Source organism: Rhipicephalus microplus, chromosome 5 (assembly GCF_043290135.1).
Source record: "Rhipicephalus microplus isolate Deutch F79 chromosome 5, USDA_Rmic, whole genome shotgun sequence".
Classification (NCBI taxonomy): domain Eukaryota; kingdom Metazoa; phylum Arthropoda; class Arachnida; order Ixodida; family Ixodidae; genus Rhipicephalus; species Rhipicephalus microplus.
This window is the reverse complement of record NC_134704.1, coordinates 214,444,142-214,466,220: the sequence shown is the minus strand read 5'-3', so window position 1 is coordinate 214,466,220 and position 22,079 is coordinate 214,444,142. Positions and strand designations below refer to the sequence as shown.

Below are 22,079 nucleotides of genomic sequence, written 5' to 3'. Positions count from 1 at the left end.
ATCTAGTACACTGTATCCTCGTTTTAGGGCCGAAGCTCCAAGGCGTGGGTCTGTCCCATAGAGTTTCCCAAACTTAACTAGAGGGCACTTTGGCGCTGCGATCATGCAGCGACTAAGGTCCCTAGATGAAACAAGGTAGCGTCACTCATTGTTCTCGAGCCGTCCTCCTCACTCTCTCGATTACTCCTCTTTTTCTCTGCCATCCGCGTCTGTAATTGGTGCATTACTTGCACGTGATCTTGCAAATGGCTGGTGGTGTTATTTATTATTATGCAAAAGGTTCAAAACGAGTACACATGCGCATATGGCTCCAGCCGGATTCTCGCCGTGACCAAAGACAAAATCGTAGCCAGAACATAAACTGAAGAGGAGGAGCGTTTCGGTGTGCGCTAAGTCGACCAAGATTGTTTTGCCATGCTCGTTCAATGCAACATCTGCGTTTTTCAGCAATGCTGCGTTGCCGTAAACAACAGAAAATGGTTTCGCTCTCTTCAACTTACCTCGTGCTTTCCGAGATGAAGCACACCATGAAGTGCAACTATGAACCATTTCACCCGAATGCTTTCGTGCAACTCCGTCAACGTATGTCGACGCGGATCTGCGAAGCGTTCACTTGTCGGTTTTTATTGAAACGCCAGGCGCGCGTCTAATGCGTGTCTAGTGCATGCCAGTTGGTATAAATACATGTGGGTATGCACGTATACAGAACAGCTGTAGGTTGTAATCAACGCACCTTCAGAAACATTTCACTCTTGACCAGTTCCCGCTTGAGCCGAAACGCGCTGCTTCGAGACACCTCACCAGTAGAACTCTCACTTTTCAGGAAGTTCCCAGCACCGCATCAGAATCACTTGGCATCACGATTGTCCAAATGGGCACATTTAAAAAAAACGTCATCGCAGTGCTGCTGGACGAGTGTTCGTACCAGTCTGGTCGTAGTTTTTTTTTTTCTTGCGTGTGCACAAGCCGGTTGTAATGAATCGTCACAACGTCACGCCCTGTGGCCACTTACAGGATCCAGCAAGAAGCACGTTCACTGTGTCACAGCACGAACGAAACACAATCGGAGAAGTGGACTAGTTAGAACTGGACGAAATACCGCGGCCGTGGAACTAAAATGTACTACGCGAGACGCCATGGCTAGTGGTGTATAGAACTACACAACGTTGCCGGTTGAGTAACGCACATCCTGCTTGCTCTTGTGTTGTGCCGTTTATGTTCATAAAGGTAACTGTTTATTCTACGTCTTATTTCGTTCCATTTTGTTTCATTTACATCTATTCACCGTAGCAACAGAACCCAAACATTCGCTTTTGGATGAAAGTTTTAAACCTTCTAGGGGGCGCTTCAGGAACATAGGCGAAGAGGGAAGGGAAAGGTGTCGCTACCATGGAAACTTGTTTCATCTAGGGACCTTATCAGCGACCATGGGAATTACGGGTAGTAGTACCGTAGTACACACATTTGCCTAGTCTTCGTACTTGCGGGCGGCGAATCGTACTTGCGGCTTTATTTATTACTGGTTACGGTTTTGTTTTAAAAGAAAGAACGAACCCATTTGAACTTAAAGACTTGATTCGAAATAGTAAGCTTAAAAGAATAAGGTTGTGAAGCGCAAACGGTGAACATTTGCTAATTTATGTTTTCGTGAAAAAACAGCTCCAAACCACACGGACACACACGAAGCCAGAAGCAGGCCAGAAGTACGAAAATTAGACAAATGTGTGTACTACCCATCATTTCTATGCTCGCTGAAGCGCCGTGTGTTGCAACTCCCATAGACGCTAGCGCCAGAGTTCCCTGTAGTAAGTATTGTGGGAAACTCTATGGTCTGCCCATCCCAAGGAGGATACAAAAAACTTGCTGATGTGGAAGCCGCCTATGCGCCGCTTCGGGAGAGAGTGAAGCCGCGCCGAGCGTGCGGCGGCCATGTTGCCAGTGGCAGAAAAGAGCCGAGCGCTGCAAATTTATGCTTCATCGCGCTGCGGGTGAAGTGACTCGTGTGTTTATATAAAGCAACAAAAACAAGTAATTCTGGTTGTAAATGTTTATTGCGACTTGTACGCAGCCAAGTGGCATGTAGAGAACTCAATTAAATTGCATATGCATCAAAAAGCGATGCCTAAAGCAAACACATAATCGAAAACATAGGTGCCCTACTGGTGGTTGAAAATTATTGCCCTTGTCAAAAGTGGTCCCACCTTACTTTTGACCGATTCTCGTTTTTTTTTCCTTTGTCATGCGTTGTATCCTCACTTTTACGTATTATTCGGTGATTTGCCTGCACAAACTGTAAACCTTATTATTAAGCGTATCAAAGTCTAGGACGTACTGCTCTAGTTTATGGAAGCATTTTTTCTCGAAGGAAGCTCATAGAACTTTCAGGATGAGGTGTTTTGCTCTTGACTTCACCGTTGTGATGGAATCACATTCAGCCTGTAGCCGCCTCATTCCTCAACTTCTTTACAGAGGCTAATGACATCTCGCGACGGTGAAACAAGACCACCTCGCCTCTTACATTTAAATAAAGGTGTCAGCTCATCTGAGTGCATAACTGCTATACACTCTTCACAGGTAGTTGCAGTTCGACCTTTCGAACAATGAAGTCTGCTATGTATGGCACCACGGAACCGACAAAAACAGAAAAGCTTTCGGGCTAGTGAATGTGATGCGTATTGTCGTGGTCATCGGGCTGCAGGACTGGGGCCTTGCACATGTCAGTGAGATTGCTTCTTGGATCTACCATGGCTGCAGGAGGCGTTGCATTCAATACGGAGAGAACGGCAGTGCACCAAATTCGCTCATATATCGAACATCACCTCTGCCAGATGGGAGGCGGCAATCCGCAGCTCATCCTTGGCAGATCAGCTCTGGGCTGCCCACCAAGCCCGCGAGGCGGCTGAGGAGCTTGGCATCTCAGTCCCCACGTGGGAGCTGCCCGCAGCACAGTGATCTGTGTTTTGGAGGACCAAATAAAAGTTTATCCAATCCAATCTTCGGAGCAGTGTCCAGAACTTGAAGACGTGACTTCCGTCGGAACCGACGCTTGTATTCAGCCATAAACTGCGAAGCAGTTGGGTTGTTGTTATGGCCGCCTCATCCATGTATTGATTCAAAGAAGTTTTCGGCATAGTCTTGACTGAGTTTGTGTGTCAGTGAGTATTTCAGCTGACCCTGGCTGACAAGTCTGTCAAACATTCTTTCCGTGCTTGCCATGCGTGTCCAAAAACCAATGAATCCGTTTTTTTTTTTTTTCAGTCTTGTCACTGCCGGATCTCTCAGCCCGTTTATGTACGCTCGAGTCTCCGCAAAAAAAAAACGACTTCTAGAATGCTTCGTTCCCCTGCCAAAGGGGCGCTTTGTACGACCTTGCCAGCGGGTTCCTGGAGTTTTAAGATGTCAAACAACCGATCAAAAGTTCTAATAAACGTAGATCTTGTGCTGGCACCCTTGGCTTTTGTTCGCAGAAGTTCAAAGCGTCGGCAACTGAGGCACTCGATCAGTTGTACAGCATATCATACCTTCAATTTCTTGCTTTTCCCATTGGACGTGGACTTTCGTAAGTTTGTTTCCGAGCCACAACCCTTCACGTTGAAGTGCCTTCAATGCAACTTCATAACCCCAGTTCACATGCTTCCCTTCAATGTCAAAGAGGTGGTCAAAGCACTCTGGCGCGAAGTGCACAGAGCGAAGTGATCGCAGTCTTTCGCATTCGACTTCTCACGGTGAACGGCCCACTCCCAGAGGCTCCGCGTAACGGGATCTTTAGGAAACCTGTAAAACAAATCCGGACTGTTATGTTTTGCACGCTTAGATCGCGTCAGCTATAGCTCCCTTTAGTAACGAGCGCGGAATGGCTATGTCGAAGACGTTTTCGTGTACGTACAGGTGGAATGTGAGGCCACAACCTTTCTTCAACCTGTTGGCACATCCGTGAACGACGCAAGAGGCAACCATTGTAAACCATTTGTCTTTACATGCCGACAAGGTGAAACAAGAACGGACGAAATCAGCAGCTCGCGATGGCACTGAGCACGCTTTTTGCCACTGGCAAGATGGCGGCGGCTGGCTTCACTCGCACAGCGCCCCTTCCACTCCAGCAAGTTTTATGTATCCTCCTTGGTCCATCCTCGGCGTACGTATGTAGCCACCTCTAGTTTGTAATAGAATCCGTTCGCTGTTGGCGCGCGCTCGGAGCTGCCCGATGGATAAGGGCACCCCTAGTTTGTAATGGAATCCGTTCGCTGTTGGCGCGCACTCGGAGTTGCCCGATGGATAAGGCCGCAGAGCGACGAGCGCACAAGGCGGCGGCAGCGCGTGCTCGCACACAGAATCCCGATGTGCCAGCCCGCGGGGCAGAAGCGCTCCGTGAAGCTGCGCGACGCCGCCGCCAAGATCCTGCCGTATGAGAGCGATAGGCCGAAGCTTGTCGTCTGGCTGCGCGACGCCGCCGCCAAGATCCCGGCGTTCGAGAACGAGAGGTCCAAGCGTCACGGCAACGGCGCGAGGACCCTGCCGTATGCGAAGCAGCACGGCTGCGGCGCGAAGAGGATCTACAAAACGTCAGAGAATGGGAAGCGGCGAGAAAGCGCGCGTATCGGCAGGCAGACCCCGATGCAGCGAGAGCTCGTGAGGCGTCTGCAAAACGCATCAGGTGAGCTCAGCCCCAAGGTGTCGACGCGTGGTTTAAGCGAGACTTTCTAGACGTTACGTTCGGACACAGTTGCAATGTGTGCGACAGATTGTGGTTCTCAAACAGTCTAGTCACAATATCCTCCATCAAGAATGACCAGACTCGCGCCAACGCCATCGCCATGCTGCAGCGCGAGTATATATACACACACAGTGTTTCTCACGTCTTTTTTGATGATGTTGTGGGCAAACTTTCACTGAAGAGTCACGGTTTTATCGATGATTTCCCCTCAGGAGCTTCGCCCACTCATCATCATTCACCCCGTGAATATGCTGTGAATTATTTTTTATAGCAGTGGCGCTGTGACACCAATGCGCGGGAAACAAAGTCATTGCTTCGTCCCGGAGTACAGTACAGGCTACAAGTCAGAAAAAAAAAAGCCTGCGTTGTTCGGCGTTCCAAACGAAGCTGTGTTTGGGATGTGGCGGAGAGCCACCCCACGAGCTGATAAGCTGCTTGAAAAAAACTTGGCTGTGTGTGAGCTGGAGAGCCGCTAGGGGGCCACGGAGAGCGGACGTGTTGTGCGTCGGCTCCGCAACTTTCCTATGTTTTTGGTGGATTGTCGAATTTATCGTGGAAAACGCTTCTCACCATCGATCGACGGCAGTTTCAAGGACTTCCCTGACACCAAGTTTTGCCAGGTGGGACCACTTTTTAGCCACTTATTGGCGCCTTTTATTCCACCACGAAAGCAAGAACGCTAAGTCCAGCGTCTCTGCGCACGACGCCATAGGCCGGCCGCTGCGGCGGTGGGGCCTGCAAGCCTAACGTGTCGCCGGACCTCCTCGGAGCTCCCGATCCCCGACGGCAGCATACAAGGCCTTTGCCAGGGCTAAATGGATGTCGTAGAGGTAGAAGGAGAGGCCGGAAGATTTCGGCGAGGGAGCAGGATGGTGCAGCGTAAAGAGAACGAAACAGGCCGACGGCGCGTCCGAGACAGCGCAAGACCAGAAGACGGAGACGCAGCAACAGGCGGCTGCCGCGGCGACTACAGGGATTGCCCCGGATACTGCCACAGCGGCGCAGAATAAAAAGAAGTGTGCTCGTTACTTGCAGCACCTCGCTAAGGCGAGCCGAATGCCAGAGTTACCGCCCGATGACTACAGGATCATTGTGCGCCCCCGCGGCGGATTCAACGGGGCTGAATACAAGATAGATCGCATTTACTGCTGCCTTCGTAACGCGGCAGGTATCGGTAGAGAAGCGGCTAGAGAGGACAGCATCTGCCTCAACGTTAAACAGAACGTCGTGGTGCTCAGCACTCCGTCCGCGGACAGAGCCAAACGCTACGGAGCCATCAGCAAGCTTTGCATCGGGAACCGAGAGTTCGAGGCGAACGCCTATCAGGCCGCCCCGGAGAACACTTCCAGGGGCCTGATTAGGAACATTTCCAAAGACGAGAGCCCGGAGGACATCGTTAACAACCTAGTGACGCAGCGCAACCCCAGCGTGCTGCATGCCAAGCGAATGGGCACCACGGACAACATCATCGTATTGTTCGACGGTTTCCGTGTTCCCAGACACGTATACTATGGACCTATGCTTGTGAGATGCTCCCTCTACAGAAAGCACATCGACGTGTGCTACGCGTGCGGGAGGCTGGGCCATCGCTCTGACGTGTGTCCCAACCCTGCCGACAAGATTTGCCGTGGCTGCGGAAGCAGTAACCCACCGTCTGACCATCGCTGCGAGCCGCGGTGTCAGCTGTGTGGCAAGGATCATCTCACGGGTGACCGCGTCTGCAAGGCGAGATACAAGACTCCTTACATAGTCAAGCGTCGCCGCCTAGAGCGAAAGCGGCGTGAAGAAGAGCAAGCGGCCGCAGCGTACGACAGCATCTACAACAGCGGCATTAGCACCGAAGGCAACGGAGGGTACTACAATCATTATCCGGCGTTTGACAGTCATTCATCTAACGCCACCCGAAGAGGACGCTCGACAAGCCGAGACGCGAGAGGCGGCGGCGGTAAATCCCGGTCCCGCTCTCGCAGCCGGACACCAAGGCCGAGAAGCATGTCGAAGACGCGCGGTGGCGCCGTTCCGGGCGCCGCAGCTGTCAACCAAGGCACTCAACAAAGTCAGCAGCATCAGACGTGGCGGCAGCCGCAACAACAGGGACCCATGGGCACATGGCAGCAGGTGAGATGGGCGGATGTAGCCGCCTTTCGCGCCGGCGGCGTTGTTTCGGCGGGACGTCCTGGCGGTCCCGCCGTCGGTGGCGGCGGTGGGAGCGAGCTCGAGCTAGCGGTAGAGCGAGCGCTAGAACAACGCCTAGGACCATTACAATCGATAATTTCAGAGCTGAAACGCGAGAACGCCGCCCTTAGAGCGGAAAATTCCAAATTGAAAGGAGAGGCTCCACGAATGCAACAACCGCAGCAACAGTCGACGGCGCCGCCACCACCGACGCCTCGGTCTTCGACTCCGTCGAGACCCGAGGCGGCGGGGATGGCCACGGATGACGAGAGCAGTTCGGGAGAGGGGGCAGGCGGACGCGAAGACCACCCGTGTACCGCGAAAAGGATAGCACTAGATCCTGCCAGGCACGAATCCACACAGCGATTTGGCCGTTATGATAAGCTACAGAAACAAATCGATACTATCGAGACCAGCCTCGATGAACGTTTTGCTAAACAGGTGGCACAGATGAATGACTTGTTCAATAGTGCGATAGCTAAGCTCTCTGAACAAATGACACAAATGCTCACCGCGCACACGGCGCGCATAGAAAACATTGAAGCGCGACTCCCACCATCTGCGGGCAGACCGATTAGAACGGTGAGTAAGCCCTACGCTAGACAGCAACAGAGTCAGCAGCAGCAGAACGCGCTGCCAGACGCCGAGCCGCAGATTCAGCCGCACCCCAGTCGCCTCGACGGCGATGGGCTAAATTAAACACAAGCATCACCATGGCTAGACACGCGCACACTCACACTAACACTCACAAACAACAGTACACGATCTGGCAGTGGAACTGCCGGGGATATAGGAGGAAGCGGGGAAATCTTGAGCAATTTATTCGAAGCCGTGAGACGAAACCGGACATTATCCTTTTGCAGGAAACAAATTATCTGGCAAAACTAGCTGGTTACAAAGCCATAAATGCGGCCGCGGCGGACAACAGGCGGAAAGAAAAACGTGCTACACAGCGCTCGGCGCGTGGTGGGGCGCCGGGGGCGGCCGCGGGTCGCCGAGGGCGGGGCGATCCGCTCTCGTCGTCGGCGCGCCCGCGGTCGCTGCCGTCGCCCCCGCCGCGTCCGGCGCCGGTCGCCGCCGTGCTAGTTAGACGTAACATCACGGTGGCGCAGCGCGAACTTGAGTGCGTAAGGATACCGCATGTTTTTGTAGAATTAATTCCTAAGCGCGGCCGAGGCCTGTTTGTACTTAACGTCTACAGTAAACCCACGCTACAGCACCGATTTGGGGAGCTGCTCCGGAGAGCAAGCACGGCCGCCAACGGCGCACCTCTGCTAGTTGCAGGTGATTTTAATGCGCCCCATGGGGCCTGGGGATACACGCGTGAAACGCTCAAGGGCAAACACCTTTGGGAAGACTCGCAAGACCAACGGCTTGAACTGATCGCGAACCCCGCCGATCCGACGCGCCGGGGTAACAGCGTGAGCGCAGACACGCTACCGGACCTCGCGTTCGTGTCGAATGTCACCGCGGCGTCTTGGCAAAACACGCAGGAGGACTTAGGGAGTGACCACTCTCTGATAGAGATTACGGTAGACACGGGCCCGAGCGTTCGTAGAACATACTCTGAAAGCACAGGCCGTAAACTCAAATTAGTGCAGTGGGACGCGTTCCGCAAAAAGCGAGCAGAAGGCGGGCGAGGCGACGAGCCGATCACGGATATAGACGAGTGGACCGCGACGCTCAATCGGGACGTAGACGCGGTAACGTGCCACATCCCGCCCGAAGCGAAGCTCGAAGTAATCGACAGCAGGCTCCTACACATGTGGGAAGCAAAGCAAGCCCTACTCAAGAGGTGGAAACGCCAAAGACATAACCGGGCGTTGAGGAAACGCATAGCACGGTTAGACAGAGAAATTGAGGAACATGCGTTCCAAGTCTGTAGGTCACAATGGGAAGACCTGTGCAACGGCCTCGAGCGACAGATGCGCGGGGCGAGTGCTTGGCGCCTTTTCCGGCACCTATTGGATCCGGAAGATACTCGTGCCGCTCAAGGCCATAAAACTCGGAGACTTGTGAACGATCATAAAGGCGACGACCTGCTCGGTGCAATACGTGACCGTTACTTTAAGTCGGCAGAGAGCGTCCAACACCCAGATTATGACGGCGTTGCTAATGAGCAACTAGACGCCGAATTTAGCGAAGCGGAAATTCGGGCAGTCCTTTTTGAACTAAACACCCGATCGGCGCCCGGCCTGGACCGGGTTTCGAACAAGGCTCTCCGCAACTTAGATGACGAGTCAATCTCCCGATTTGTGACTTATATCAACGAGTGCTGGCAACGCGGTTCCCTTCCTGAAGCGTGGAAAAGATCTCGAGTTATCATGATTCCTAAACCGGGCAAGCAGGTTGCGCTTGATAATCTAAGGCCAATTTCGCTCACGTCTTGTGTAGGAAAAGTTCTGGAGCACGCAGTCCTCAAACGCGTGACTGACTTTCTCGAAGTCCGCGATGTATTTCCGCACACCATGCTAGGATTCCGCCGCAATCTCTCCGCACAAGACGCGTTGCTTCAGCTGAAGCACCACATTGTTGATGACATTACCAGCTCAACCAAGGCGATCCTTGGCCTAGATATTAAAAAGGCCTTCGACAGCGTTAAACATGAAGCAATTTTAAACAGAGTTCAAACATTAGGACTAGGACAAAAAACATATAATTACATACGTGACTTCCTTGCCGGCAGACGCGTACGCGTCGTCGTTGGAGATGTGGAACTGCAAGAATTTGAGATGGGCTCGAGGGGCACGCCACAAGGCTCCGTAATTTCGCCATTACTCTTTAATTTAGTTCTATTGGGGCTACCCGAGAAATTATTAGGCATACAAGGATTGTATCACAGTATCTACGCGGATGACATCACCCTCTGGGTTCCCGGCGGAGGTTGTGATGGTCACGTCGAGCGTACGCTCCAGGCAGGTGTAGACGAAGTTCAGGAGTACTTGCGAGGAACGGGCCTCGAATGCTCGGCAACCAAGTCGGAACTTCTCATCTACAAACTTACAAGTAGAGGTCGCAAAACCCCGCGCGACGAGGAAAGGGAGTGCTACAAAATAAGCGTTCTATTGGTAGATGGCACTCCCATTCCACACGTAGACAAAATTAGAATTCTGGGGTTACACCTGCAGGCAAACGGCCATAATGGTGAGACGGTGCGAAGACTACGTCGTTCGGTAGACGACACGATCCGACTCCTACGTCGTATCACGAACAGACGTACTGGTATGCGCGAACACTGCGCGATCCGTCTAGTGCAGGCGTACCCAATAAGCCGTATAACATACGTTGCCCCCTACCTCAAATTGCTAGGCTCAGAAAAAAACAAGATCGAATGTATAATACGAAAGGCTTTCAAGAGAGCAATTGGAGTTCCACTGAATGCGAGCACTGAAAAGTTACTAGAACTTGGACTGCACAACTCACTCGACGAGTTAATTGAGGCCCATGTCGTTTCGCAAAACGAACGCTTGTCGGGGTCTAAGACGGGTCGACACATCCTCGAGTCACTTGGCATCCGGTACCACACTCAGCAGGGAGAAAAAGCGGATGTTCCTGCCTCGGTTCGCGACCGCCTAATTGTTCCGCCGCTTCCTAAGAATATGCACCCGACGCACCACGTCGGGCGCCGTAACCAGCGAGCTAGTGACCTTCAAAAGAAGTACGGCACTAGCGACGAAGTTGTGTACGTAGATGCCGCGAGATATGGGGACGGGAGACACGCACACGCCGCTGCGGTCGTTGACCGTGCGGGCAAATGCCTCGCGAGCGCCACGGTGACCACGGGACATACGGAGGCGGCCGAAGAAGCCGCGATAGCCTTAGCAATCGCCACGGTGCCGAACGCTACGATCGTAATCAGCGACTCGCAGGCAGCAATCCGCGGCTTCGCGCGCGGCCGCGTCTCGCGGGAAGCGGCCCGCATCCTTAAGATGTGCGGTGATGGTGACTCAGCGTCGCGATCGCCGCAACAAAATTTAACAGTCTTCCTCCTTTGGACCCCGGCACACACCGATGTCCCGCTTCCGGGCAACGAGGCGGCCCACGCCGCGGCTCGAGGTCTCACTCGCCGAGCCGCGGCACATTCCGTGGCTGCCGCCTCCGCTCCCGAGAACGGGGCTTCTGATCTGCCGGATCGAGACACTTCGACAGACACGCAGCGACAACACAGACCACAATGGTCGTGGGGTGATCGTCTCATCACGTTCCGAGATATTACGCAACACTACAGACTGGAAAGGCGAAAGTTCCCGCCACCGCATGACAAATTAAACAGACACGATGCCGTAAGCTATCGCTTACTACAAACCCACTCTTACCCCAGCCCGGTCGTCTTACGCCACTGCTACCCACACTTACACATTACCGATCTATGTAAAGCATGCGGGCGCAGAGCAACGCTGCGCCACATGCTCTGGGAATGCGCCGGTAACAATGGTCGAGAAACGGCCGCCGTTCGCGATGCGCCTATGGCGGCAGCCAATACCAGGCAACAGGAAGCCTCGAGCTCACTCGTTCCCGCCGCCGTCCCGTCTGCGGGAGCCGCGGGGGACCTTCTCTGTCGGCGACGCCACCGCTGGGAGGCGGCGCTCAGAAGCTCGGAGCTCAACGACCAGCTCTGGGCTGTCCGGCAGGCCGAAGATGCCGCCCGAGTTCAGGGACTCAGCGCCGCCATCTGAGGCCACCAAGACCAAGCTGCCGGCCAAGTTCTAATAAAGTTTCCTCTCTCTCTCTCTCTCTGTGAGCTGCACTTCGACGAGAGGTACATCTCCCGACATTTCGAGCACACTGTGAATCGTGAAACTGTCCGCACTGAAAGGGGTAGGCCCATAGGTGTGGTTGCCGTATAAAGAGGGGGGGGGGGGCGAAGGTTCATTGCAGGGAGCCTCCCCCCTATTAAATCAGTGTATGAGGCAGAATTTGCGCCCCCCCCCCTTTAGATGACTAAAAGATGACTAAAAGTGTGCCCCGCCGCCTAGTCAATGTATACATAAGCAGAATTAGCGCCCCCCTCCCACGTGACAAGGAGGGGCGCCCAACCCATTTGCCCCCTCTGTACGGACGCCTATAAGTAGGCCTATCGGAGAAGATCTTCGAATTTGCAGACGCCCTTTAAATCACTTTTTCAAAGTGGTTTAGCTAGAACGAGCTTCACAATGACACCTTGGAAAAGCTTGTTTTCTGCCTCGAAAAAAAATTTCACACTGGGCTGCGCACAACATGGTCCAAGCCTCACCAATCAAGTGACCAAGATTTCTCTGCTCATTTGCGTTTTTACATGAGGTACTCCTCGAGGAGCGAGCATCTTCCCGTAAAAAAAAGGAAGTGCCTGAAGCTCGGGAGCGTCACTTAGGCTTGCAGTCCATTGTTCGTTGGGTGTTTGTGAACTATACAACTTTTTTTTTCTTGGGGATAACAAAAAGCGCGCGACCAATTATGAAGAATGCATTGTTGTAAACAGATAGTGAGCCACTACTCGGAAATGCGCAGTGCGACCTGTGTGCAGAAAAGGAAAGGTTTTCATCCAGATACCGCTCATGATTCTCGTCTCTGATTTTGACGTTACGAATATTGGGGCTTTATTTACAGATTATGGCTTAAGCCGTTAAAGGTGTTCGCCGTTATCATTCGCCGTGAAAGCTGTTGCAAGCAATGGCTCACAACAGAGTTCATCGTTCAACTCTTAATTCTACCACTTCACATCGATAAAATATTTCAGTGCCGTCACGCACTCACTTTCGGCACCCTGTCAATATTTCAGTTCAGCCGCGCACCCGTGTAGGCAACCTGTTATTCCAGAAGCTTATTAACATATTTTCTCGGTGGACATTTGAGGTCGTGCACGAGCAACAAAATATATTTTAAATGTTTAACATTGCCGTGCACGTAATTGATTCTCATCTCTGCGCAGCGCATGCCGCCTTGGGTGACGTTTTGGGTGACTTTGGTTGATGACATGGATGGATGGATGGATGGATGGATGGATGGATGGATGGATGGATGGATGGATGGATGGATGGATGGATGGATGGATGGACGGACGGACGGACGGACGGACGGACGGACGGACGGGAGGGCGGACGGACGGACGGACGGACGGACGGACGGACGGGCGGGCGGGCGGGCGGGCGGGCGGGCGGATAGACAGACGGACGAACGGACGGGTGGGTGGATGGATGGATGGACGGATGTGACTGTACCGTTTAGATCAGGCGGCGGCTAACGCCACCTAGCCGTGATACTTAGTGAACGAACCATTAGATTTATCTTTTTTTTTCTTTAAATAGTGAGGCTGAGGATTCGTACTTTGCAGTGAAGGGTTTAATTTTCACTCGTGTCTTGACTTTAGCCACCAATCAGATAACCTCCTTCTAGTTAAGTCTACCCGCTTAAAGCCCATTTTGCGCTCCCTGTCCCTAAACCCCAGTGCTTTGACAAACTCTGCGCCATCATAATGAACTATAGGGTGAAGCCCTTTACAGAACCTTATCAAGTGTTCGGCAGTTTCTTCTTCCTATCCACACGCACTGCATACTGTGTCTACCCCTTTGTATTTGGCCCGATATGTCTTGGTTTGCAATACTCCCGTCCTAGCCTCAAACAGTAGATAACTACCCCTAGTATTATCATAGATCCTTTCCTTGGCAATTTCCTGCTTAAAAGTTCGATAGATCTCTAGTGCGGACTTTTTAATCACGCCGATTCTCCACATCTCAGTCTCCATTTGCTTCACTTTCATCTTAACTGATAGTTCTTTTTAGTTTGGCCACCTCCTGTTTTCTCAGTATTTACCAGTCAATTTCCTGGTTCGCTTCCTCCATTTTGTATCGACATTCTTCATGTACAAGAACGTGGCTGAAAACTTTCCTAGCCAAACGCTCTTCCCCCATTTCTCTCAATTGCTTCTCAAATGTTATCTTGCTGCTAGCTTCCCCGCCTCAAACGATGTCCATCCCATATCATCTTGCTCTCCCTGATTTGGTGTATTCCCGTCAGCTCCTAAAGCAAGCCTACCTATTTCACGTTGCTTAATTTCTAATCTTGCTCGAACTTCTGATCTCATGCACAAGACTGCATTGCCGAACGTCAGCCCAGAAACCATGACCCCTTTCCGTATTTCTCTCACATCATACCTATCATATTTCCACAGTGCCCTATTTTTCATCACTGCTGCATTCCTGTTACCTTTAGTCGTCACGTATATTTCGTGTTCCTTTAGGTACTCGGTCCCATTGCTTATCCATACGCCCAGATATTTGTTTTTATCTGTTATCTCTAGCGTGACTTCCTGTGTTCTGAGCTCACTACCTTCATTATCATTAAAAATCATGACAGCTGATTTTTCCTTACTGAATCTAAAATCTAACCTATCTCCCTCATTACCGCAGATGTCCATCAATCTCTGCAAATCTTCCTTGTTGTCAGCCTTTAGCACTATATCATCTGCGTACATTAATGCTGCTAGTGCCTGATCAATGAGTTATCCTTGTTTGACTAAAGAGAGGTTGAAGCCAAGTCCACTTCCCTCTAATTTGGCCTCTAATCCTTGTAGGTGCATCATGAATAACAAGGGTTACAATGGACACCCCTGCCTAAGTCCCCGTTTAACCTCTGTGGGCTTGGATACCTGTTTTTCCCACTTCATAACTACCTTGTTACTTTTATAGATTTCCTTTAAAAGATTAGTGGCTCCATCTTTCACATCCAGTGTGTCTAGTATTCCCCAAAAGTCTTCTTGAACCATCCTATCGTACACTCCCTTGATATCCAAAAATGCTAGCCACAGGGGCCTGAGTTCTTTTTCTGCTATTTCGATGCACTGCGTCAGTGAGAACAAATTGTCTTCCAACCTCCTGTGTTCACGAACCCCATTGCGCAGCTCCCCCAGCACCCCCTCATCCTCTATCCATGCCTGCAGTCTTTCCTTTATAATCTGCATCGCCAGCCTGTATGTAGACCACTGATGTCACTGTTAAAGGACGGTAGTTGTTTATGCCATCTTTGTCCCCCTTTCCTTTATAAATCATGCTGATCCCGCTAAGTTTCCATCCATCAGGTACTTCACCATCGACTATAGTTCTGCTCACTGCCTCTCTCAAAGTCTGCTTAGACTTCGGACCCAATGTCTTTATCAGTATAATTGGAATGCCATCTGGGCCTGTTGATCTACTACTTGGAACCCTCTTCTCAGCCTTTTCCCACTCTCGTTGTGAAAATGGAGCCATTGTGCCACCTGATCCATCCCCGTCTATTGTGGTGCATAAGGCACTTCTTTGTTAAAATTTTTCTGTCACCCTTGTTTTTATATATTCAATAGCTTCATCCCCTTCTAGCCTAGCACCTTGGGCTGTAGTTATAAACCTCTGCTCTAGGCTCGTCTCACTTCTTAGAGATTTTAGATGGTTCCAAAAGTTCGCAGCTACCTTTCTGTCCTTTTTATGTACTTCTGCCAGCCACTGAGCACCATTTCTTTTAATCTTTTCATTGTTCAGGAAGATGCTTCCCTTCTAGAGCTTAGAAAGATTTCCCATTTTCTTTCAACATCATCTGTTGGTTCACCCAGCTGCTTAGCATGTCTGTGTTCTCTAAAGGCTTCCTGACGTTTTGCTATGGCACTCTTAACTTCCTAATCTCACCAACTTAAGGGTTTGTGTCTTCTTTTCCGGGGTGACTTCTCACGTGCCTTAGCAAGCTCTAGCCCAAACAGTCTAATTATATTTGTGTACGTCCACACAGTTTTATTATCCTCCGTGAATATTTTCTCAATTCGTTTGGTAGCAATGTCTATTTGCCTTTCTGAATGACAATTTTCCTGTAGTTGCTCATCTTGTCTCCTTCCCACTTTCGCTGCTCTCCCAAAACTTAACTTGATACGTTTGTGATCACTACCCAGAAATCTCGAGTCACCTTCATCTATGTGCATTCCCTTGCGCTTATCATACATCCTATGTGACATCAGTGCGTAATCTATCGTTGACTGCAGCCTTCCTACCTCCCAAATTATTTGCTCTTCACAATTGTCGGTACTGTTGCAAATGATCAAATCATGCCTTTCACACATATCCATGATCATTTCGCCTGTTGAGTCAGTATACCCATCTATATTTTCTATGTGCGCATTCATATCTCCTAGTGAGAACTGGCTAACCTCCTTGTCCTTCCCAATTTATTCCTCCTCCTCCTCATATCTCCTAGTATAATTATCTCGCACTCTCCTCCTAATTCATCAATGTCCTTTGATATACACTCCACCATTGCCTGGTTTTCCTCTCTGGCTTTTGCTCCCGTTCACAAGTACACCAAACCAAGGAGTGTCATCTGCCCAGCTACTTTCTCTCTTAACCATAAATGTTCCATGCATCCCTGCTTGACTCTTTGCCAACCCAGGCTCTTATGTGTAAATGCAACAATTCCACCCCCCCCCTTTTTGCTGTCTTCTGTTTTATTGCAATATTCTCATACATAGTCCGAATTGCAGGGTGGTTGCTCCATGTCCCGAAGATGTGTCTCCACAACCCCATATACCATCAGATCCTCCTGCCTCAACTGCTCTTCCATCTCTTCCCACTTTAACCTATGCCTGCCACCCTGCATGTTAATATAGCCTACGTCTGACATAGCTCGGCCCTTGTGCTTACGTCGATTTCTTCTCCCATGGACTTCGTGTGGCTGGAATAATTGTGCCCCTTTAGGTTCGTCTTTGGGTACACTGTTGGCCTCAGGGCTCTGGGTCCCCTTAAAAAAGCTGTGGCTTGGTGACCCGTTCTGTTACCGACCCTCCTTCCCGTCGCACCACTGTAGTGAATGCGATCCTGTGCAAAGCGGTGAACGCCGGGCTCGTACACGTCTTGGTTAACTTCCATTACGCTGTGTCCGAGTTGCCAGCTCAAACCCTTAATCACACAATTGGCCTCCACTACCCTCCTTTAAATCCCACGAGGCTGCTCCCAGACCTCTGGGACTGTGCATATGGTCACATGCATACTCCCAGAGGTTTCTCAGAGCTTACGCATCCCATCCTCTAACTTTCTTTGAAGGTTCTGATCCTGGCCCTTCAACACATCATTGAGCCCAGCATGAATAATGACTAGATTTTCGCCCTCCATGCTGTTTTCTACAACACCCTGAGCTTTGGCCAGTGCATCCACCATGCTCTTCCCCGACTGTGCCTCCATCCTGACTTTCCCATCTTCCTTCACAGTCTTGAAGACGACATCCCTAACCCTGACCAAGTTAGAGTCCCCAACCACTAAGACCCTTGTATGCTCAAATCGCTGGCTTCCTGTTCGTGATGGCGCCCCTGTTTGCTTCACCTCTTTCTCTCTCTGCCGTCTACCCTGTGTTTCTGCTCTGCTTGAAGACTGCTGTGCCACCGAGCTGTATGTTCTCGGAGGCTCCGTGCTGTGGCCAGACACTGCGGCTCCCTGACCTCCCTTCTCGCCTGTTCCTTCCCACCTGCCGCTTTCTCCGCTACCCACGCCTTCCGTCTCACACTGCTCGGGGCCGGGGCAAAGCGCCATTAGCTCCTTTACCCGCTGATTTATTTCGGTCCGCCCTTCCCGTTCTTTTCGAAGGTCGCCCTTCATTTGCTCTAATACGCTGGCGGTAGCTTCCTCCCGCTCACGCGACGCTCCGAGCTGGCTTTGGAGTTCTATCCTCTGCTCCCGTTCCGCTCTAAGCTCCCCCTGAAGCCCTTTGATGCTAGCCTCCATGTGCTCAACAGCTGCCTTCAGTGCCTCACACAGCCTGCACACAAAGCTCGCCTTCTGCGCGTAGGCCAAACTCGTGAACGTTGTCTCATCTAAGTAGCACCAGTGCTTGCATTCTAAGCACTGCACCAGCTCACTCTCGCTCGTGGTTTCCCTTGCCTACTTAGCCATCGCCTGCCCGACCATCAGACCGAGTGCCCGACAGGCCTATGTTCAACCCTAATCCCGCTATCCAGCCGCCTCCGTTAACTCTCTTACCTCAACAACTGTTTGAAGCTGCCGCCTACACCGCACACATCGAGTTCAGTTTCGCTAGTAGCCTCTCACTAGGTCCCCTTCGTGTTCGGCTCTAGCTCTTTAACAACTAACCAGGTGCCCCGACCTCCTTCAAATTTTTCTGTCACCCTTGTTCCTATATATTCAATAGCTTCGTTTCCTTCTAGCCTAGCACCTTGGGCTGTAGTTATAAACCTCTGCTCTAGGCTCGTCTCACTTCTTAGAGATTTTAGATGGTTCCAAAAGTTCGCAGCTACCTTTCTGTCCATTTCATGTACATCTGCCAGCCACTGAGCTCCCTTTCTTCTGATCTTTTCATTGATCAGAAGGGTCATCCATTCTACACCTTAGAAAGGTTTCCCATTTTCTTTCGACATCATCTGTCGGTTCACCCCGCTGCTTAGCATGTCTGTGTTCCCGTGAGGCTTCATGACGTTTTGCTAAGGCACTCTTAACTTCCTCATCCCACCAACTTTTGGGTTTGTGTCTTCTTTTCCGGGGTGAATTGTCACGCGTCTTAGCAAGCTCTAGCTCAACCAGTCTAATTAGATTCGTGTACGTCCACACTGTTTTATTATCCTCCATGATTACTTTCTCAATTTGTTTAGTGGCTATTCAATTTGCCTTTCTGGATAAAAGTTTTCCTGTAGTTGCTCATCTTGTCTCCTTCCCACTTTCACTGCTCTTCCAAAACTTAGCTTGATACGTTTGTGATCACTACACAGATTTCTGGTGCCACCTTCATCTATCTGCATTCCCCTGAGCTCATCATACATCCTATGTGACATCAGTGCATAATCTATCGTCGACTGCAGCCCTCCTACCTCCCATGTTATTTGCCCTTCACACTTCTCGGTACTGTTGCAAATGATCGAATCATGCTTTTTACACATATCCATGATCATTTTGCCTGTTGGGTCGGTATAACCATCTATATCTTCTATGTGCGCATTCGTATCTCCTATTATAATTATCTCGCACTCTCCTCCTAATTCCTAAATGTCCATTGATATACACTCTACCATTGCCTGGTTTTCTTCTCTGGCCTTTGATCCCGTCCACAAGTACACGAAACCAAGGAGTGTCATTTGAAATGCCACTCTCCCTTTCAGCCATAAATGTTCCTTGCACTCCTGCTTGACCCTTTGCCAGTCTGTACTTTTATGAATGTATGCCCCAATACCACCCCCCTTTCTGCTGCCTTCTGTTCTATTACAATATTCCCACGCGTAGTCCGGATTGTTCGGAGGTTGTTCCATGCCCCTCATATGCGTTTCTACAAAACCGTGTACCATCGGCCTCTCTTCCCTTAGCTGTTCTTCTATCTCTTCCCACTTCAGCCTGTTCCTACCAACCTGCATGTTAATATACAGCATGTCTGAATTGGCTCGGCGCTCGTGGCTACGTCTTTTTCTGCCACGGACTCTACCAATTTTAGATACTGGTGCCACTTTGGAGTCGTATATGCCCACACCACCTGTCAGAGTCTCCCTGGTTGTTTTCCTCGTTACTAGCTATCCTGCACCCCGAAGGGCCCGCTTGCCCCCCAAAAAAGCTACTGCGCGTCCTGCAAGTCGCCAACCCACCTCATGACCTAGCCGCCCATCGAAGTCAATTCTGTCTCGTTGAAAACTACCCCACCTATGCACCTCTGTGTTTGTTTCCACCACCTCAAAGCCTTTCTCTTGACTCTTCCGCCATATATCTTGGTTTGCCTTGACAACCGCTCTTTGCTTGTTGCTAACACGCACTGGTACCTCCGGTATCGTGCATATCACTACCTGTACCTGAGGAAAAGTGGCGCGTATGTCATCGATGCCTTTCGCCAGTGTGGCTGCTAGTCCTGCTGCATCTTCATTTAAGACATCGTTTAAACCGCCTGAAATTATCACGAGGTTTCGTCTATCAGCTGTAGTTTTGAGTTTTGCGCTCGCTTGCCTCATGACTGCTTCCAGCTTGCGTCCTGGGAACGCCCCTACTGCAACCTTCTTGTCACCTCTTACCCTCTCTCTGATGGCTAGTGTGCATCGATTTAAATTGAGCCCCCGGCAATTATCACATGCTGTGACTTTTCAGCTGGAGCGTCGTGCACCTGAGGGCTACTTGCACCTGTGATGCCGGCTGCTTTGTCCCCTCCCAGCCCCACCACTACTTCGCTGAAGCTGGGCCTTGCGACAATTGAATTGGCTGAACCTGTTTTTTCTAAACTTGCTAGCTCTTTCTTCTCCGCCGTTCTGGTTGCCGGTTCTCTACTATTTTCTCCGTAGGCCGCTCCTCTGTTCACCTTGGCTAGTGCTTCTTCGGCGGACTTCAGCCTTTCTCCATTGCCCTCGTTTTCTCTAGCTCTGTCACCAACGCACTCTCGGGCTCGGCGATTCTCATCAGCAGTTCACTCTGGGCAACCATCATTTTCTCTATTTTTTCCTCGACCTCACATTACCTACACTTCGCGTCAGCCTCTTCTCCATCCGCTTCTACACTTGGGTCCACTTTCAAACCCACTCCACATCCTGAACACTTTACAGTCTTTTTTAACCATGTCTTTCTGACACCAATTGTCCTTATACTCGATAATTACTAAACTCGAGCACTGCCCTACGAAAAAAAAAAGAAAGTCTAAGCTCTACTACAAAAATTTGCGTGTTCAATGTACGAGCACCTCCCCCACGGGGTGGCAAAAGAAAAAAAACAACAAAAAATTCAAACACACACACACGCACTAACTAATAAATACCAGGTGACTGGGCCCCGAAAAGCCGTACCATAAAATAAGTGCTACGAAGATTTCAACTGCTGCCTTATAATTATAAAGACAAGCTCAAAACATGCAAAAACACTTATCTGCGCAGTCGATCGGGAGCGCTCAAAAAAACAGGTCCATCCAATGTGACAGTCCGAACCGAGTCTCCGTGTAAAACGTGTGTCATAGCCACCTGGCGGTTTTCTACCAAGGCGTTACGCGCTAGCCGGCGCGTTCATCACACTTCCCTATTGCTGCCACTGTACCTTAACGTAGTGTGTTACTCCTCCATGTAGTGTATAGGGGTAGTGTATAGGTGTTCTGTGGTATAGGTACAAAAAAGGGGGGGGGGGTGGAATTGGTGCATTTATACATAAGAGCTTGGGTTGGCAAAGAGTCAAGCAGGGATGCATGAAACATTTGTGGTTAAGAGGGAAAGTAGCTGGGCAGATGACACTCTTTGGTTTGGTGTACTTGTGGACAGGAGCAAAGGCCAGGGAGGAAAACCAGGCAATAGTGGAGTGTATATCAAATGACATTGAGGAATTAGGAGGAGAGCTTGAGAGTGTGTGATACTAGGAGATATGAATGCGCACATAGAAGATATAGATGGGTATACTGACTCAACAGGCGAAATGATCATCGATATAAGTGAAAGGCATGATTTGATCATTTGCAACAGTGTTTACAAGTGTGAAAGGCAAATAACATGGGAGGTAGGGAGGCTGCAGTCAATAATAGATTATTTACTGATGTCACATAGGATGTATGATAGGCTCAGGGGAACGCACACAGTTGAATATGGCTCCAGAAGTTTGGGTAGTGATCACAAACGTATCAAGCTAGGTTTTGCAAGAGCAGCACAAGTGGGAAAAAGACAAGATGAGCAACTAGAGGAAAATTTTTATTCAAAAAGGCAAATAGAAATAGCTACTAAACAAATTGATAAAGTGATCACTGAGGATAATAGAACAGCGTGGACATACACGAATCTAATCTAACTGTTTTGAGCTAGACCTTGCTAAGGCACGTGTCAAGTCACCCCGGAAAAGAAGACACAAATCCAAGAGTTGGTGCGACGAGGAAGTTAAGAAAGCCATAGCAAAACGTCGGGAAGCCTCTCGAGAACATAGACATGCTAAGCAGCGGGGTGAACCGGCACATAATGTTGGAAGAAAATAGGACATCTTTCTAAGCTGTAGAAGGAAAGCATTCCTTCTGATCAATGAAAAGATTAGAAGAAAGGGAGCTCAGTGGCTGGCAGAAGTACATAAAAAAGATAGAAAGGCAGCTGAGAAATTTTGGAAATATATGAACTCCCTAAGAAATGAGACGAGCCTAGAGCAGAGGTTTATAACTACAGCTCAAGGTGCTAGGCTAGAAGGGGACGAAGCTATTGAATATATAAGAAAAAGGGTGACAGAAAATTTTCAACAAAGAATTGCCTTATGCACCACAATAGACAAGG

At 50.2% G+C, this 22,079-nt stretch overlaps 2 protein-coding genes across 4 annotated transcripts in view; one reads left to right on the top strand and one right to left on the bottom strand.

The window, feature by feature from the left end:
• Positions 1 to 4,116: 4,116 nt before the first annotated feature.
• LOC119173526 (uncharacterized) overlaps positions 4,117 to 22,079 on the top strand; it is a 74,364-nt gene continuing 56,401 nt past the window's right edge. For 2 of the 3 annotated variants that reach the window (XM_075896476.1, XM_075896475.1), the window contains exon 1: positions 4,117 to 4,654. In XM_075896476.1, the coding sequence (XP_075752591.1) occupies positions 4,231 to 4,654 (424 nt within the window). In that variant the 5' untranslated portion in view covers positions 4,117 to 4,230. The remainder of the gene's footprint in view (positions 4,655 to 22,079) is intronic. The other variant, XM_075896474.1, reaches the window with a different exon arrangement.
• Positions 16,204 to 19,609, bottom strand: LOC142818119 (uncharacterized). Its single transcript, XM_075896472.1, has one exon. The coding sequence runs from the start codon at positions 17,596 to 17,598 to the stop codon at positions 16,885 to 16,887; it is 714 nt and encodes a 237-aa protein (XP_075752587.1). The 5' UTR covers positions 17,599 to 19,609; the 3' UTR covers positions 16,204 to 16,884.

What these genes read in the sequence shown, in the direction of transcription:
- LOC142818119 (XM_075896472.1), bottom strand. Translation starts at nt 17,598, where the DNA reads ATGGAGGCTAGCATCAAAGGGCTTCAGGGGGAGCTTAGAGCGGAACGG.